An 18,998-nucleotide genomic window follows, 5' to 3' on the forward strand; every position below is an offset into this window, starting at 1 on the left:
GTGTGTGTGTGTGTGTGTGTGTGTGTGTGTGTGTGTGTGTGTGTGTGTGTGTGTGTGTGTGCGTATGTGTGTGTGCGTGTGTGTGTGTGTGGTGTGTGTGTGTGTGTGTGTGTGTGTGGGTGTGCGCGTATGTGTGTGCGTGGGTGTGTGTGTGGGTGTGGGTGTGGGTGTGGGTGTGGGTGAGTGTGTGTGTGCGCGCGTGTGCATGTGTGCTCCCGCGCGCGCATGTTTTCATGCATAAGTGTGTGTGTGCGTGTTTTTGTGTGCATATGCATCTGTGTTTGTATATGTGTGTATTTATCATAATCGAATCTGCCACTTCCAGGCTAGTGCTGGGCGCATTGTCATAGGTGGTCTACCTCAAGACAAAGAATTTCGAATTCGTGTACGTACTCTTCACAATTGCTGTGTACTTCATTCACTCTTTCCTGTGGTGTTGGAGCACAACTTTCAACACCTTGGGTGCACCCCTTGTTGTGCACAGTTTTCTAAATTGTCAATCACGATGTACTTGTAACGCCATTTCCTTCATTTTGCATTTTACTCGCTACGTGTAAAGAGAGTCTTTGCTGTAACAAAGCATGTGTAAAGATGGCATTCATCTACTGTGAAAACGGCCAAATTTAGCGCCGGTGATATTTTAGCGAGTTTAGCAAAAGGAGTGTTTTCACTAAAGTTTTGCGGCACCTATCGAAATTTTGCGTGTACAGTACAAGTCACTGTTGTTTTACTCTGAAACTCAGAAAAAAAAATAATATTCCGTTTCAAATTGATCCTGATATAGAAAACGCTAAAAAATATTACCCGGGGCAGGTAGAACTAGCCGTTCTACAGTAAACTGAGAAAGAGGCTGGGTGACGCAAACAAGTTCCCGGTCAGCCGTGAAAGGCCAGTGATAAACCTTTTGATTTAGATACATGGAAGAGTTCACGGTGGTAACTTTATCCATGGCAGCACTACACCGAGGCAGTGGCTGCACCTAAAGCTGCTATAGTGCTCAAATGCCTGTGATGGGCAGAGCGCAGCACACAAGAGGTACACAAACGGAAAGTAGGGCATTCTCTGTTGTAACTCCCAGCTCCCAGAGCAATAGCAATGCTGCATGGAAGGCAGTTGTTAGCCCCTGCAGGTGATACCTGTTCCAGCACAGCAACTCCAAATCAGTTTAGCTTTTAGAGTGGCTGATGTGACCAAACCCATCCAAGCGTACTGTACACACTAACGGACCAAGCCGTTGTTGTTTAGGATATGATGCCAACAACTGGTGATATGCAATTATTAAATTGTCATCTCCGGTTACAAGGGAACTCCCGACGACCGCAAATTCCTGGGAAACCCAGCCTTAGATGTAGCGCCTATCTGCAAGAGAAATAAGTCTCACGACCACTTGCACTGGCACAAGTGGAGTTTTATTCCCGTAGCTATTCAGAAGACGTTACTTCAGTAACGTCTGGCGCTAGCCAGGGTACACACAGCTTTAATTTGGTGTTTGTTTGTTTGTGTCACGTCTGGCGCTATCCCGTATCTGTCCCGTACCGTACCATCAAACACAGCTGGCCACAAACAGCTGGCCACAATATTCAAATAGGGCTTTCAAATGCAAGATCATAACGTGAAGCAACTTGGAAGAATGAGTATGAATGCGAAGTGTATCGGGAAATCATCCGAATGCATGTAGGGCGATAGTGCGGGTTCGAATCCCAGGTTATGCCTTGAAACAAATTGGCAAAATGAAAGTTTTATAACATCCCTATGCTTTTTTTGGCCTAGATCATCAAAGTGGTTATTTATTACTACCCTCGACCGTACCTGTCCCGTACCGTACCATCAAAGACGGCTGGCCACAAACAGCTGGCGACAATATTCAAATAGGGCTTTCAAATGCAAGATCATAACGTGAAGCAACTTGGAAGAATTAGTATGTATGCAAAGTGTATCGGGGGATGCATGCAGGGCGATAGTGCGGGTTCGAATCCCAGGTTATGTGTTGAAAAAAATAGGCGAAATGAAAAATTTATAACATCCCTATGCTTTTTTTGCCTAGGTCATCAAGGCAAAAAAGCATAGCGTAGGGCCCTGAGCTTCCAAGCTCTCTCGTCAGTTATGTATCTAATATTGACTGAGTACGAGGTCAATATAGGAAATAAAAGCCGAGTAAAAGACCGAGGCGAAGCCGAGGTCTTTTACGAGGTTTTTATTTCCTATACTGACCAAGTACGAAGTCAATATTAGATTTATCACGACAAACAGTCCGCATTTCAAATTCCAAAACGATAACCTCATGAATCCCGGTTTTATGATTGCACAACCGTTGCACCACCACCTACTCATGCAGTGACAATGCTGCACTGGGCACCGTTCAACTGCGCAACCCCTAAGCAGTCAAATATAAGCAGTCAATATAGCCCTAAGGAGTGAAATATGCAGGAATATTTGACTGCTTAGGTATGGCAAAAATCTATGTGAGTCAATACTAAGGGAGTGATAAAATACTGTATAGCAGGAAATTTTCGGACGGAAATATTTTCGGACAAAGCCAATTTTCGACCTTTCGTATGGATTTTATTTTCGTACAGTGCTGCATGCTAAATGCACGTGTTCGCATGCGGCACGCATGTATAGTGTACATAACTTCACAGGAACAAATTTTAGTACGGAATTAATTTTAGTACAAAAGAGGCCGTGTACGAAAATATATTCCGTCCGAAAATTTCCTGCTATACAGTAACCTGCATTCTTTTTACTATAGTGCGTTTCAAATTTTTTTTTTAACAATCCTTGCTATCGCCCGGGGAGTTTGCCGTCTTACCGTGCCGGGGCCGTCTGAGCTGCCTGGAAAAACTCGCTGTGAACTCGAAGAAATATTCCGCGCGAAAGCATGAAAATGACAACTCATGCATGCAGGTACATGTGCGGCTGGTTTACAACCAGCAACTTCCTCGTGTCGATATGGAGTCACAGATCAGAGGACAAGTCGAAACTGTGGTAAATGTTGAAGCGCAGCACGAGTCCCCTTTTGTTTTGTGACCAAATAGTTTCTTGGAGCTGCGTACCTGCGATGCAATTTACTCTCACCATGACTGTGACGAAAACGACATGGACACGGACTCATTCTCCAGGCCATGACTAGGCAAAGCCATCGATCCATGTAACTTCGACGGCAGTTTGAGAAAAGCAAACGCCTGTGGAAGCTGATAGAAGACCGCACCGACTCCTAAATTCAAATAGATTGACGATCGTGAAGTACTAAAACAATTCTCAACAAGAAGTCGATAGATGTGCCTGTATATTTAACATGTAGCTGCAGTGACTTCTACTCAGTCACACCGCTTCAGTGTTGTGCGTATCTTCACATGACGTGAGCCAGTCAAATGTCAGTCAGTCAGCAGGAAGCGCGAGTTCCAACAAAAAGTCGTTTGAGGCAGCCACCTACCTTCTTTGACTTCTTCACCAAAATAACGAAAAGAAAAGTTTGAGTTGAAGATAGGTTGGGATTTGAACCCACAACTTTATGGTCAGCAGACAGCATTCATAACCATAAGGCCCAAGAGGCAAATTTAAATTGTGAGTTTTTGATAAAATGCGCTACTGGCTTCCAGGGCAAATTATAAACCATGGGAAAAGGCCAGAAACCTGGCCGAAATTCTAACTCCTTAAACAATGTTTTCACTCCAGGCCCAAATTTAGGATAGAAGGTCTGCAGTCCATTTCAATAAGATTAACAATCAGGTTTTGGTCTTAAAAAGTATGAAAATAAGGGAAATTCCGACAACAAAGTACATAAAAGGGCTTGTTAGGGCATGGCAAATTGTTCTGTGAAGGTTTCAGAACAATTGGACCACCCGTTAACACTGTTTTGTTTTCCGAATAATTGTAGCCGGGAAACTGATTGGGGTGACGTGACTTTATTAGCAAACATGGCTACAGGGAGCCTTCAGTCTTCAACACCCCAAGAAAATATGATGGTTGTCTTTTGTACAAACAGTGAGAAGACAACAATCACAAAATCGCAATCAGGAGGACACGCTGTATTGGCATGTGTTCACCGGTACTTTACTTATACAGTATGAACAGGTGGAACAATTTAGAGTATATCAAGGAGGAAATAGTGAAATAGTGAAGGAAAGAACAAAGGAGAGAGATTCGAACAAGTTGTCGTACAACAATTGTCTTTTGTGTTTGCTGAATTTCTCTTTCCTAGTTTGAAGCCTCTTTCAATACGGGACCGCCGCGTGACTATACGAAGACGGTCTATGAACCCAGTCAAGCATTTTGTCCGGGAGCAAACAGAGGTAGATAAATGTGTAAAACTGCTGCATTGGCAGCGTGTCCTACCATGTATTACTAACTTCGCCTACTCCGACAATGCACAGCTTACAATTCCGGGGTGTTAGCCACACCGGGGTCTAAGCCACAACACCCCCCCCCCTCCCCTCAGTTCGGGCCCAAGATTCGTATTTGTTTGATATTCGGAGTATAAGCCGCACATCACTTTGAATCTATTGGAAATCAAAGCTAATGGGTACCGGTGCAGACAACAAAAAAATGAATGGTTATAAAGGTCAAAAGCACGACTGAAATTCTAGCGAAAAAATGGAATGAAATTCTAGCAAAGGTTTCCTAGTTTGTCCTTCATTCTGAACTGACAACATGAACGAGCTTCAAAGGAAAAGGCCACTTGTACGGGCAAGTCAATATGCATATCATCCAACTAAAGTGATTGGAGAATTCAAATCAAAACCACTTTGAAAATAATTGAACACGAAAGCAGTAAAACATTGATGTTATTGTTTTGAACAGGTGGTGATCAGGAAAATCAACTCAGACTCAACCAAAAACCAATTTGTGAATGACTGAACCCAACAGCAACCAAACATTGATGTTGATATGTTGAGCTGGTAGATTTTGGAGTAGAATAGAACAAGAATAACATCAAGTACACACTGTCCCGGTGTCCAGCACTGGGTCTTTGCCAGTCAGCTGCAGACTGCAAGCCGCATGTGCAATTCTAGCGAAAAAATGAAATGAAATTCCAGCAGAGATTTCCTAGTTTGTCCTTCATCCTGAACTGACAACATGAAGGAGCTTCATGCTAGTGCAATGATGGATTGCGATATGTTAAAAAGGAGTCGCATGACACCATATATGCACAATATGTAGGAGTGCTGGTTGATACACATCCAGCATTTGGAGTCTTAGCCGCAGGGGCGATTTTTTAGCGGCTATCACCCACAAAATTCGGCAGTTTACAGTCACAGTTGCGGTTTCTTCTACCTTCCATTCATCAATTCTTGGGTTTTATGTTCCTGGCATCCTCCCAGAACCGACAGCAAGACTGGAATATACCCTGGAATTGAGTGGTGGTTGAAAATATCTCCTGAGGGGCTATTTGTTGTAAACTTGTAACACCTGCTAAACGTGGCCTGTCCGTGATAACTTTTAAAATAAGGCAGCGCGGTGCCTTGAAAAGTCTGAGAAGATGTCAAGGGAATATAATAGTACAGTACAACCTGTAACTACAGACCACCGTGACTAGCGACCAGCCTGGTACTACAGACCACCGTGACTAGCGACCAGCCTGGTACTACAGACCACCGTGACTAGCGACCAGCCTGGTACTACAGACCACCGTGACTAGCGACCAGCCTGGTACTACAGACCACCGTGACTAGCGACCAGCCTGGTGCTACAGACCACCGTGACTAGCGACCAGCCTGGTACTACAGACCACCGTGACTAGCGACCAGCCTGGTACTACAGACCACCGTGACTAGCGACCAGCCTGGTACTACAGACCACCGTGACTAGCGACCAGCCTGGTACTACAGACCACCGTGACTAGCGACCAGCCTGGTACTACAGACCACCGTGACTAGCGACCAGCCTGGTACTACCGACCACCGTGACTAGCGACCAGCCTGGTACTACAGACCACCGTGACTAGCGACCAGCCTGGTACTACAGATCACCGTGACTAGCGACCAGCCTGGTACTACAGACCACCGTGGACTAGCGACCAGCCTGGTACTACAGACCACCGTGACTAGCGCCCAGCCTGGTACTACAGACCACCGTGACTAGCTACCTGCCTGGTACTACAGACCACCGTGACTAGCGACCTGCCTGGTACTACAGACCACCGTGACTAGCGACCTGCCTGGTACTACAGACCACCGTGACTAGCGACCAGCCTGGTACTACAGACCACCGTGACTAGCGACCTGCCTGGTACTACAGACCACCGTGACTAGCGACCTGCCTGGTACTACAGACCACCGTGACTAGCGACCTGCCTGGTACTACAGACCACCGTGACTAGCGACCAGCCTGGTACTACAGACCACCGTGACTAGCGACCAGCCTGGTACTACACAGGGCATAGCTTAAGGATTTCATTTAGCTCGGACATATGTCCTTCCGTTTCGAAATCTGTCCGGACACGCCCGGACATTTTCCACAACACATTTTCAGGGTGTTTCTTCTTCTATTTTTTTTAGTAGTACTGAAGTATATTCACAGTGACTCATTATGTGGACGTATCTCACACATAACGACTCGAATTTTGCGAACGCGATATGCTCCTTGCAGAGAAGGTAAGTCAGTTTGAATTTGAGTCGTGCAATAGCGGCAGCACCATCGTCCATCTTCCACAGTGCCTTCGCAATTGGAGCGAATTCGAGGGCGTTTCGAGCGGGACACTCTTGCCTGTGGAAACGTTTCATTGCTCGTTTATGCATCTCCGTTCCAGCATGATCCCTGAACGCTGATGTTCTCAGATTCTTGGATCCGGTTATGAAAGCCTCGCTGACGTTTTTACAACTGCGGACTCTGTCTACAAACTTGATGCACACGGAACACTTCAAACATTCTGCTAACAGCCGATCGTTCTTCTGCCGGTCATAAATCAGCCAGGCGGAAGGCATCGTTGTCCGAGATCCACTTATCGCAAGTAGCGGCCTTCACACCACGGACTTTTCGCCCGGCGGCAAGTCCTCTGAATCTCCCTTTCGCTTTCCAGAAGACATTCTAAAAGACCAGGGCATAGCTTAAGGGTTTCATTTAGCTCGGACATATGTCCTACCGTTTCGAAATCTGTCCGGACATGCCCGGACATTTTCCACAACACATTTTCAGGGTGTTTCTTCTTCTATTTTTTTAGTAGTACTGAAGTATATTCACAATGACTCATTATGTGGACGTATCTCACACATTACGACTCGAATTTTGCGAACGCGATATGCTCCTTGCAGAGAAGGTAAGTCAGTTCGAATTTGAGTCGTGCAATAGCGGCAGCACCATCGTCCATCTTCCACAGTGCCTTCGCAATTGGAGCGAATTCGAGGGCGTTTCGAGCGGGACACTCTTGCCTGTGGAAACGTTTCATTGCTCGTTTATGCATCTCCGTTCCAGCATGATCCTTGAACGCTGATGTTCTCAGATTCTTGGATCCGGTTATGAAAGCCTCGCTGACGTTTTTACAACTGCGGACTCTGTCTACAAACTTGATGCACACGGAACACTTCAAACATTCTGCTAACAGCCGATCGTTCTTCTGCCGGTCATAAATCAGCCAGGCGGAAGGCATCGTTGTCCGAGATCCACTTATCGCAAGTAGCGGCCTTCACACCACGGACTTTTCGCCCGGCGGCAAGTCCTCTGAATCTCCCTTTCGCTTTCCAGAAGACATTCTAAAAGACTATCTGCATTCCTGGTCAGTGAAAGAGTGAAAAATAAAAGATGACATCTTCCTCTCAAGAGCGAACAACAGCACTGCAGTTCAACCCATCGATTCAAGTGCGAAGTCGACACCATGTACCAAAGGTCGAAAGTGTGAATTGACTGTAGCAACCGCGTTGCTACAGGCGGATCAAGTAAATACGGTGAAGTCTACGCCTGAGGCTACGGTGTAGACGTGTCAGTTGTACGATATGCAAGTCGCAGTTGGCACGATCGGTACGAAGCTCCGAATAAAGCCCAACTCTGCATAAAAAGGTCGAAAGGTCGCTGCTCTTTTTTTCCTTTTTTGACCGGACACTATGTCCGGTGAAATTGAAAACGTCCGGTCAGTGGCCGAAAATGGCCGGAAAATGTCCGATGTCCGGCCGTTAATCTATGCCCTGCTACAGACCACCGTGACTAGCGACCAGCCTGGTACTACAGACCACCGTGACTAGCGATCAGCCTGGTACTACAGACCACCGTGACTAGCGACCAGCCTGGTACTACAGACCACCGTGACTAGCGACCAGCCTGGTACTACAGACCACCGTGACTAGCGACCAGCCTGGTACTACAGACCACCGTGACTAGCGACCAGCCTGGTACTACAGACCACCGTGACTAGCGACCAGCCTGGTACTACAGACCACCGTGACTAGAGACCAGCCTGGTACTACAGACCACCGTGACTAGAGACCAGCCTGGTACTACAGACCACCGTGACTAGCGACCAGCCTGGTACTACAGACCACCGTGACTAGCGACCAGCCTGGTACTAAAGACCACCGTGACTAGCGACCAGCCTGGTACTACCGACCACCGTGACTAGCGACCAGCCTGGTACTACATACCACCGTGACTAGCGACCAGCCTGGTACTACAGACCACCGTGACTAGCGACCAGCCTGGTACTACAGACCACCGTGACTAGCGACCAGCCTGGTACTACAGACCACCGTGACTAGCGACCAGCCTGGTACTACAGACCACCGTGACTAGCGACCAGCCTGGTACTACAGACCACCGTGACTAGCGACCAGCCTGGTACTACAGACCACCGTGACTAGCGACCAGCCTGGTACTACAGACCACCGTCACTAGCGACCAGCCTGGTACTACAGACCACCGTGACTAGCGACCAGCCTGGTACTACAGACCACCGTGACTAGCGACCAGCCTGGTACTACAGACCACCGTGACTAGCGAACAGCCTGGTACTACAGACCACCGTGACTAGCGACCAGCCTGGTACTACAGACCACCGTGACTAGCGACCAGCCTGGTACTACAGACCACCGTGACTAGCGACCAGCCTGGTACTACAGACCACCGTGACTAGCGACCAGCCTGGTACTACAGACCACCGTGACTAGCGACCAGCCTGGTACTACAGACCACCGTAACTAGCGACCAGCCTGGTACTACAGACCACCGTGACTAGCGACCCGCCTAGTACTACAGACCACCGTGACTAGCGACCAGCCTGGTACTACAGACCACCGTGACTAGCGACCAGCCTGGTACTACAGACCACCGTGACTAGCGACCAGCCTGGTGCTACAGACCACCGTGACTAGCGACCAGCCTGGTACTACAGACCACCGTGACTAGCGACCAGCCTGGTACTACAGACCACCGTGACTAGCGACCAGCCTGGTACTACAGACCACCGTGACTAGCGACCAGCCTGGTACTACAGACCACCGTGACTAGCGACCAGCCTGGTACTACAGACCACCGTGACTAGCGACCAGCCTGGTACTACAGACCACCGTGACTAGCGACCAGCCTGGTACTACAGACCACCGTGACTAGCGACCAGCCTGGTACTACAGACCACCGTGACTAGCGACCAGCCTGGTACTACCGACTACTTCGCCAGGCACGGACTGTCTCACATTCAAAATGCACTGTGACTAGCGACTACCTGCTGAACGCGACCAGCGACCGCCTTTTCTTGTCCCGAAGATGATTTTTGACCCGTAACTAGCGACCGCGCTGTAGGAAATCTAATGTTGCTCGAAGCTCCTTCTTGAAATTTTGATGATTCCTGAAAGGAATATTTCGATACTACAGCTGAAGAAATGAACGCAGGTCATTTTGACTTTGGAGTCGGTGTGGAGTGCACTACACCTGTCCGAATTTCAAGCGCTGTCTAGAATAAACATGATAGGAATCGTCTTGGAGAGCGCATTGAAAGCGCTCTCTGATTGATGTTACTACTCGGAGGAGAAACGAAGACTAAGCGGCTCTGTCACCCCAGTAATACACACGAATCGACGATGGCATCAAGGAATCCAGAAACAAAGCAGCACGGCAAGGTCCTCATGCTGAAGGATCGCGTTCAAGCAATCGAAAAGTCGCAGCAAGGACAGTCGATATGATTGATCGCATGAACAAATTTGAAGCCCTGCGCAAAACGAAACTTCCACATGGATCGTTTGACTCCTGGCTTCAGAAGTAGGAGCTGAATTTGATGTCCGCAAAAAAATATTAATCTTCTCTCTCTCTCTGGCTCTGTCCATCTCTCCGTCTTTCTCTCCAGGTGTTCTTTGACCTGAAATAAGAATGGCATTGCGCAAGTCTTGGGGAATTGTATTAGCCGCATTTTGATATACATGTACATATCATATAATGGGATCCATATATGGTCGCGCGGTGCAAACCTCTAACTAAAGACCACCTGCTACTAAAGACCGCTTTTGCTGGCACCAAGGGCTAGGGGTGGTCGTTAGTCACAGGTTTTACTGTACCTGTCAATATGTACAGTTTTTGATGGAAGTGGACTAGTTATCTACAGTCAACAGCCACTGGGTATTCACATGCAGAATTACAGTACAAATACAGCACCAGGGACACTCCTGTTACTGATTCAGTGGCTACATTTCTTGTGACAAATATATTTCCTGTTGCCGTGTGACTCTATGGCGCGTTCTGATGCAGACGAGAAAGCGGTTTGGTCCGACGCTGCATGTGCACCATGCCAAACACAGCCGCAAACACGGCGCGTCTTAAACTACACCTGCCTAGGATCTCCGAGCTGGCCTTCCGATTTGACTCAGCAATGTTCATGTGTTAACAGTACACAGCACCATACCAACCTGACCCTGTGTCCGCAAGCAAACACAAACCTCACAGGTAATTGCTTCATGATTATCATTGCTGATTCATTGCTGATATAGCATAGGTAGCGTGCCAGGCACACCCGCAAAGACTTAAGCTGCACTTGTTAAGGATATCCGGACTGGCCTTCAAATTGGACTCAGCAATGTTCGTGTGTTAACACAACACCCTACAAAACTGACCATGTGTCCAGGCTTCACGAATCAAACAGGTATTCATGGTGTTTCTGCGTTGTACTTTTGTAAAACGGGAATTGTTGACGGTCTAAATACTAAAACAGAGAAAGAAGTGTGTTTGGCAAGCCTTGTCCCCGAGTGACTGTTTGCATCCCTGAAGTCAGCGGGCATTATATAGTTTTCAATTTCAGACTCTGGGTGCAAACACTCGTCCTCGCAAATTTAGGCGGGTTTGGAAATCTCTTAAGATTAGTCACCAAACTTACCGTTGTACATGTCTAACGTTACGTGCGCTTGTTTGTTGATACCTGTACTGTGTCATGCTCCCACAATCATGCAACACCTCAGATGTACATGTGCTGTAGCAGGCTCTCCAATTAGAAGTCACGCTTATTTGCACTAGACTTCAAGGGAAACGGGGTTTTTGGAGACAAAAAAAAAACTAAACTGGGTTGCGACATAGAATCAAGTATGGCTTGTTAGGCAAGTGGTTAATTGGAAGGACGTTGCAGAGACCTGGAAATAAAATGCGAATCCAAATTGACAGTGCCCAATAACCGGGGAAGTATAATGGTAGTTGAGAATTTTGTGTGTTCGTGACTGTAGGTTAATAAAAGTTATCTTTCCTCTTCTTTTGTGCTTGAAAAGCACTGCATATAGTCGCCAGGCTCGCGATTTTGCGTGGAAATTATAATGCATGCCAGCAAAATTGAAGGGGCTGATGAAAAATAAGTTCATGTTGTTCTTCGTGCAAAGTTTGATGCATGTGTTGGCGTCCCACGTCTTTCTTTTCTGCACAGAGCTACTGCACTGTGCCCAGCAACAGCAGAACAACACGGGGCGGCAGCCTTTGGTTCTCACGGTGTGCCTCCTTGTCGGTGCTCTGGCTATCACAGTAATCGGCTTCTGGCTGTTTAGAGGTATGTACCATCAGAGCAGTAGGTAGGGTATTCCTATAGTGCGGAGAGGTATGGACCTTTAGAGCAGTAGCAACATTTACTTTATAAAACTATAGCACACACAACGAGAGAGCTTGCAAGCTCAGGGCCCTACGCTATGCTTTTTATGGTTTTGTATTTAATTGGTATGTGGCAGCTTATGGGACAGAGAGACTTTTGCTCCCCGAGCTTGTGTATGTAAATACCGTATTTCCCCGTAAGTTAGTTCTCCCCAATGACTTACTACCCCCCTATAAAAAATACACTTTCCACTGCCGAGGTTATCACCCCGAAAGACAGTCCCCCCCCCCCCCCCCCCGAAAGATAGTAAGTTCGTACCCGTCCTACATGTACAGACACCGTACAGTACATACATCATATGCACGGACACTAGAGTTGCGCAGGCTTCCCACTGCATGTCATTTACCCCCGATAAAAAAGTACCACCCGAAAGATAGTACCACCCCCGAAAGTTGGTACTCATGTGGCTGCTAAGTTCGAAAGTTCGTACGTACTAACTTACGGGGAAATACGGTAGTGGTTTACGTCGACCATGACGGCTACAATGCCCAACCATACCACAACGAACTGATCGGCCACATCATTGTATTGCAAAACGTTTCCATCTGTTCGAATAACATGCATGATGAGCTAGGCAAAAAGCGTAGCGTAGGGCCCTGAGCGAAAGAAATAAACTTTCTCTTTGCATTCGAGGGTATTAGGACACCGTCTGCCACCTTGATGACCTAGGCAAAAAAAGCATAGGGATGTTATAAATTTTTCATTTCTCCTATTTCTTTTCAAGACATAACCTAGGATTCGAACCCGCACTATCGCCCTGCATGCATTCCCCTGATACACTTCACATACATACTCATTCTTCCAAGTTACTTCACGTTATGATCTTGCATTTGAAAGCCCTATTTGAATATTGTGGCCAGCTGTCTTTGATGGTACGGTACGGGTACGGGATAGCGCCAGGCATGCCGACGGCACAAACACACAAACACGGAATTAAAGCTGTGTGGACCCTGGCTAGCGCCAGACGTTACTGAAGTATATCGTCTTTTGCATAGCTACGGGAATAATTATTTAGTTTTGTAATGATCCACCACACCATCACTCAATGCTCTCTACTTCATTGTTCAGGCACCACTGACTTTCTACTTCTGCAGCTCTTTTGCCCCTTTTCTTCTGATTTGTGCTGTTTTGGTTCTGATACAGTGATCGTTTGACCTTTTTACCCACAGCATATCATTTGTCATCCTCCTGCCTTCGTTGTGCAGCACAAGCAAAGAAGTGGACCTATCGGTCGACTTCAACGCGAAAATGCACATAATAATGATAATAATAACATATGCAAAAGAGAAAGACCAAGGAACTACAAGTTACGCTATACTGTCCACTAACACCACCAGTTACTAAACAATCAGCTCATGCGATAACATTGCACGACACTGACCGACGGTACTGACGTTATACAACTAACTGGCTCACAGCTCTAGCATACTTGAATGCGCACTCCAACAGCCTTCCAACTTGGAAGGTTCTAAGTTATAGAAATAACATAAGGAGGGGAAGGTGAGCGCAACCAAGACAAAAACGATCTGAAAGTCTCAGCTGTGAAGGACGTTGGCGGATGTTCATGCATGTCGATGACGATGTCAATGTGCTTATCTTGATTGCGCTCACCTTCCCCTCCTTACCGTATTTTCCGGAGTATAGTGCGCACTTTAGATGTGCTATTTTAGGCCCTAAATCGCAGGTGCACGCACTATGCTCCGAATATGAAATGTATGTACTTCAATGAAGATTGAAGTGCGCACCCCCAATGAAAATTGGGGGTGCGCACTTGAAAATTGGGGGTGCGCGTTATACAAAGGTGCGCACTATACTCCGGAAAATACGGTATGTTATTTCTATAACTTAGAACCTTCCAAGTTGGAAAGCTGTTGGAGTGCGCATCCAAGATGTGCTAGAGCTGTTAGCCAGTTAGTTGTAAACCGTCAGTACCGCCGGTGAGTGTCGTGCAATGTTATCGCATGAGCTGATTGTTTAGTAACTGGTGGTGTTAGTGGACAGTATAGCGTAACTTGCAGTTCCTTGGTCTTTCTCTTTTGTATAAATAATAACTTAACTAAACAATTATGTCGGTGGAACAGAAGTTTACCGTCTCTGAAACGGTGAGAGTGGAGCAGACTAGATTCGGTCTTTGTGTGGACACACTCATACCTTGACCACATGTGCTTGTTGATCTTGTCCTTGTGCAGCACTCAAGCAACCCCTCGCTATTGCCTCCTGCAAAGATCAGATCGTAACTTCTATGGGCAGAACTGTGTATCTGACGTACATCTACCATCCCTCCATGAAGAACGTGAAGGCCTTCAAGTCGGCGGCGAACAAAGCCATCGTCAAGCGAATGAGCCACGAGTGTGTGTGGCGATGGAATGTCTCGGAAATCCTCATCGTCTTTGCATCGGAAGACCTGGTTAAGCCCTATATACAGCTGCTACCGCAGAGTGACAAAATAGACCGTCAGCACCTGTATAAATCCTTACTTGCTTGTCGGCAAGCGCTAGACGCCCCCAGCGATGGGCTGGTCATACTGGATCATAATCAAGATGAAATGGGACCCAAGTGCCAGGAGCTCTTCTTGGACGATGACAAACACCCGGACATCTTCTGGCTGGACTACAAAAACAAACGCGCACCTGGTGCAGATGTGATCAACCGTTTTACAACAAAACTACTTGAGCTCCAGCCATCAGATAAACGTAAGCATGTGATCAAACAAGCATCCTAAAGCTACTTCTTTCTCTCTGCCTTCCTCTTTCCTTCAACAGCTGAGGGTGTTGAAACGGCCTCGTTCCCTTTTTCTATTCCTCCCTCCCATCTTCTTGCTGCACCATGCTTGGGCCTTCCTTCCGACCTCTCCTACCCTCCCAGTATTTCTCTCTGTTTTCCTACCCTCTACCAGGCAGAGCAGGCAGAGGATGCCAGTAGTCCAGCTAGTAAATGTACAGTACTTGATTCTGAAATCTCTGTATTCATAGGTTACTGCAGTCCATTCATTGAAAAGATGATCTCTGGCTCTGGTGAGCTCCTGTACCGGGGGATTTTTTGGGGGGGGGGGGTTGTACACGTTTCAGTGCAGCGAATTTTGGAACTTTAAAAAGGGTACAAAACGATACCTGAACTGGGATTCGAACCACACTACATAATATAATATTGCATATACCCTTGCGTGTGGAGTCGAGCTACCTGGATTTATGTGGCTTTTCCCAATCCAGTGCTTTTGGGGCAAAACAAAATTGCACGGGTTTGCATACAGGGCAGGTCAAGAAACACCGTTCCGCTTCCCTGGGACGCCACCACTCCTTCAGCAGGCGTCAGATGAAGCTCCTAAACGGCGGGGGAGTATAGAACAGATCCGTCAACCAGGTTTCGGGCCAAAACCTGGCCGAAATCCTATTCTTGTTACCGCTTGCATTTTCTCGAAATGGACTTCAGAAACAAGTTTGGAAGACCATTCCATACAAAATTTTCAACATTTGACTCATTTATGGCCAAAAGCAAGACTATCATCTTTTTATGGATGGACTGTAGTGTGAGGTGACTGCAGTCAACCTGGTTTTCAGCACACATCTTTAGACTCAGTATTGGACTCAGTATTGTAAATTCGTGTTGAAACTGTTTGCATTCTTGCTTTGCTTGGTCCACAGCTACCTACCAAATGCACATCCAATCTGACTATCTATTGACGGAAGTGATGATCAAGCCCACAGCGGTCATTGGCAACTTTCTTGTAACATTTCATGGAAATAAATGGTCAGTTGACGGGCAGGAGTACCATGGCAGACTCACAGTGGAGTTTGCGGATGCCACCTTGGCAAAACGCCTGGAGGGATTGTCAGAAGAAGTGCAGGGAAGGACCTCGATGCGCCTGAGACCGCTGGACATATTCTTAGTGCCAGTCAGTCCTGGCTGCAGAGAAGCATGGAGCCAACCTCCTGCACTGATGCGCTGCTATAGAAGGAATCCCGAGCGTCCTTGTATCACAGTAATCATTCACCCGAAAGATTCCTGCCAAGAAGTACTCACATGTCAAGATATCCGTGATCTAGGGCTGAGTCTGACGATTGGGTACGAAGGTGATACATGGCCTCCTCAGCATAGTGAACATGCAGATGATCTGGCAGAGTCGATATACGATGCTACTGCTGGGTTCATATCAAGTAACCAAGCACAGTATTGTATTTCCAGCGCAGACATCAGCATTCAAGATGCTCAAAGTACTCGCTTGCCCCATGAGCAATTGCCACTATCACGCCCTGGCGATGGATGCCATCTACCACCTGGTGCTTCTGTACCTGTCCCTGCTCCTGATGATGATGAGGAGGAAGAAGATGCTGCTGCTGCTGCTGCTGATGATGATGAGGCTGTTCCAAATGATGATGGGGAAGAAAATGCTGATTCAGCAGCTGACCCTGGACGGAGGTCAGTTGGGAGTGGCTGCAACTCTAGCAGTGCAACGTCATGTACGGATACGCATGTGGACACAAACTCAGAATTTGATTCCAGTGTGTAACGATGCTGACTCTGGATCCCTGGCCATATTTTCTTGTTGAAGGGCAATCCTGCCTGCTCGTCAGTGGACAGTTTTCTTCCTGAGAGCAGCGTCACAGTCTACCTTCAAGTATTCGCCTGTCAATCACAGCATACAGGCAGCACAAAGGCGTTATGACGGCAACATAACAATGGTGAAAGTTGTCCATTGGTGCCTTGACTTGCGTGTACACCTAATATGTCCCAATGGGCGTGTGAACATTCGCAAGCGACCCAGCCACCAGGCTTGGCTGGTCCCGCTCATCAAAATGGCCAAAAATCGGGAGACAACGTTCAGAAAAAGGTACACGCGCGCATTCAGTGCATGTATTGCGTGTAGAGCAACTGGCCCGGGACCTGCAAAGATCAGGATTTCTGGCTCCTTGGCTTTTCAGTATCATAGCAATCATTGGTGCCTCGAGAGGTGCTTTACAAATCAGATTTACAGTACGACAGTTTTATCATTATTCTTTCCAAGTTAAATCAACCTGTCCCGTTTCACCTCCGTATTAGAAACCAATCACTGATCTGCTCCTTGCGGATAGGGTGGTGGCGGTCCTGTGCATGCGGAAAACTCAGTCTGAGTGAGTCTCGCACGGGCTGTGAATTTATTTTATTTCACTGCTCTATGTGCTTGATAATAATTTGATATCAACTTTCAGACAAATTACTCTTAGGAGTTCAATCAAGGGATGTAATTTTTGGAAAGGGTTAACAACCTGATCTCAAATTCCACTTCTATTCATACAATACACACACTCTAGTTTCAAACCTCCGCAATCATCATAAGCGAGACTAGAGGTGAAAGTGCAGGAAGTGTCCGAACTAACTAAGCGCCCATCTAGTATTATGAGAGATGTACTGTCTACTGCAGTGGCCGGTGGAATACAGAATCGTCCAGGCGTACAGCACTAGGCGTGAAGCAATGCAATTTCTTGCAATTGTGGCACACATAGACGCATGCATGCATGCACACGCGCACACATACACACATACACACACTCACACACACACACACACACACACACACACACACACTCACGCATACATACTCACAGGCACATACACACACTCACACACACACACACACACACATGCATGATGCGCGTACTCACATATGCACATGTGTACACACCACGCACACATGCACATACGTGTACACGCACACACACAAGCACACACACATATGGGTACACGCACACACACACCTGTCCTGTCGAGCCACTGCCACAAGGGTCACGTGGGCCCCGGAGTTACAACGGAGAGAGAAAAGGGGAACGCCGTCCCACGGCGTCCGGAACACAACGAGAGGTCCCCAGCATTCATCACCTACGACTGTTACCACGAGACTGACGTATGGCCGGGGGAGAACCTGAGCAGCGGTGTCTATTCCTGTTGTTGTTGTTGTTGTTGTTGTTGTTGTTGTTGTTGTCGTTTTCTTTATTTGAATTCGCTAAATCCAAACGGACAGAACTGTCCAGTGACAAGGGAGCGAATGATGAGCGTCATAATCACTATGCATCAAAACATCTCAGGGCAAAATGAGACAGACTATATTAAAGGAGGGTTTGCACAACACTTGTACATGAAGGGGAGTACGAGAACAAAGGCGCGGCAGAAGTCGAAGCAAGAAAGCAATTAACGCCAGAGATGTTTTTGTCCACCAAAAACAGAGAGAGAGAGAGAGAGAGAGAGAGAGATCCTGCCCTGGACCGAACGGAAGCAGCGGCCCCAGAACGCACAGTGCGCGCCACAACATGGCTCCACTGCGGCTGGGGACTGAGCCACACACTTGTGACGGGCAAGGCCACCATGGCTCAAGAACCAACGGCCGCAGCGATCACACGTACACAGCGATCACGCATGCACACACACACACACACACACATGCATATGAACACACAAGCACATTGTTTCCAAGACAACCACAAACCAGCATGGCGCAAACTCCGGCAAAACGCACGGGAATACACATAGCGATGGCAGCCGAAGCAGCGGAGGCGGGGCAAAAGCAGCTCAACCGACCAAGGGTCTCGGTCTCATCACTGCTCATGCGCGCCAAACCGAAAAATACAAAAGTGAGAAAAAATGAGCAGGAGCATTGCATGCAGAGCAAATGAGAAATAGAGGTGGCAGCACAGTCACGCAATGTGTAGAATGGGAAGGAAAGTTGAGAAGCAGGCATACAACACATTGACAACAAATGCCCAGGCATCCGAATGCGTATACACACACGCACACACACACACACACACACACACACAGGAATGCGCGCACGCATATACGCACACACATGCAAACAGGAACGTACGTCCGTACACACACGCACATGAGCGCACATGCACCACCACACACGCACACGTATCACATATGCGCAAGAATTGAGATAATAAGACAGGAGACCAAGACCCGATCATGGGCAGACCGCAAAAAAATA

The 18,998-nt window shown here is 47.4% G+C and overlaps 1 protein-coding gene across 2 annotated transcripts in view; it reads left to right on the top strand.

Annotated features, from left to right (window-relative positions):
- LOC135809915 (uncharacterized) overlaps positions 1-17,390 on the top strand; it is a 28,424-nt gene extending 11,034 nt beyond the window's left edge. For both annotated transcript variants that reach the window (XM_065323362.1, XM_065323363.1), the window contains exons 8-13: positions 326-385; positions 4,202-4,292; positions 10,663-10,857; positions 11,819-11,938; positions 14,227-14,730; positions 15,679-17,390. In XM_065323362.1, coding sequence (XP_065179434.1) covers positions 326-385; positions 4,202-4,292; positions 10,663-10,857; positions 11,819-11,938; positions 14,227-14,730; positions 15,679-16,544 — 1,836 coding nt within the window. In that variant the 3' untranslated portion in view covers positions 16,545-17,390. The remainder of the gene's footprint in view (positions 1-325; positions 386-4,201; positions 4,293-10,662; positions 10,858-11,818; positions 11,939-14,226; positions 14,731-15,678) is intronic.
- The last annotated feature ends 1,608 nt before the right edge of the window (positions 17,391-18,998 follow it).

The sequence above is a fragment of the Sycon ciliatum genome, chromosome 2, assembly GCF_964019385.1.
Source record: "Sycon ciliatum chromosome 2, ocSycCili1.1, whole genome shotgun sequence".
NCBI classification, from domain to species: Eukaryota; Metazoa; Porifera; class Calcarea; order Leucosolenida; family Sycettidae; genus Sycon; species Sycon ciliatum.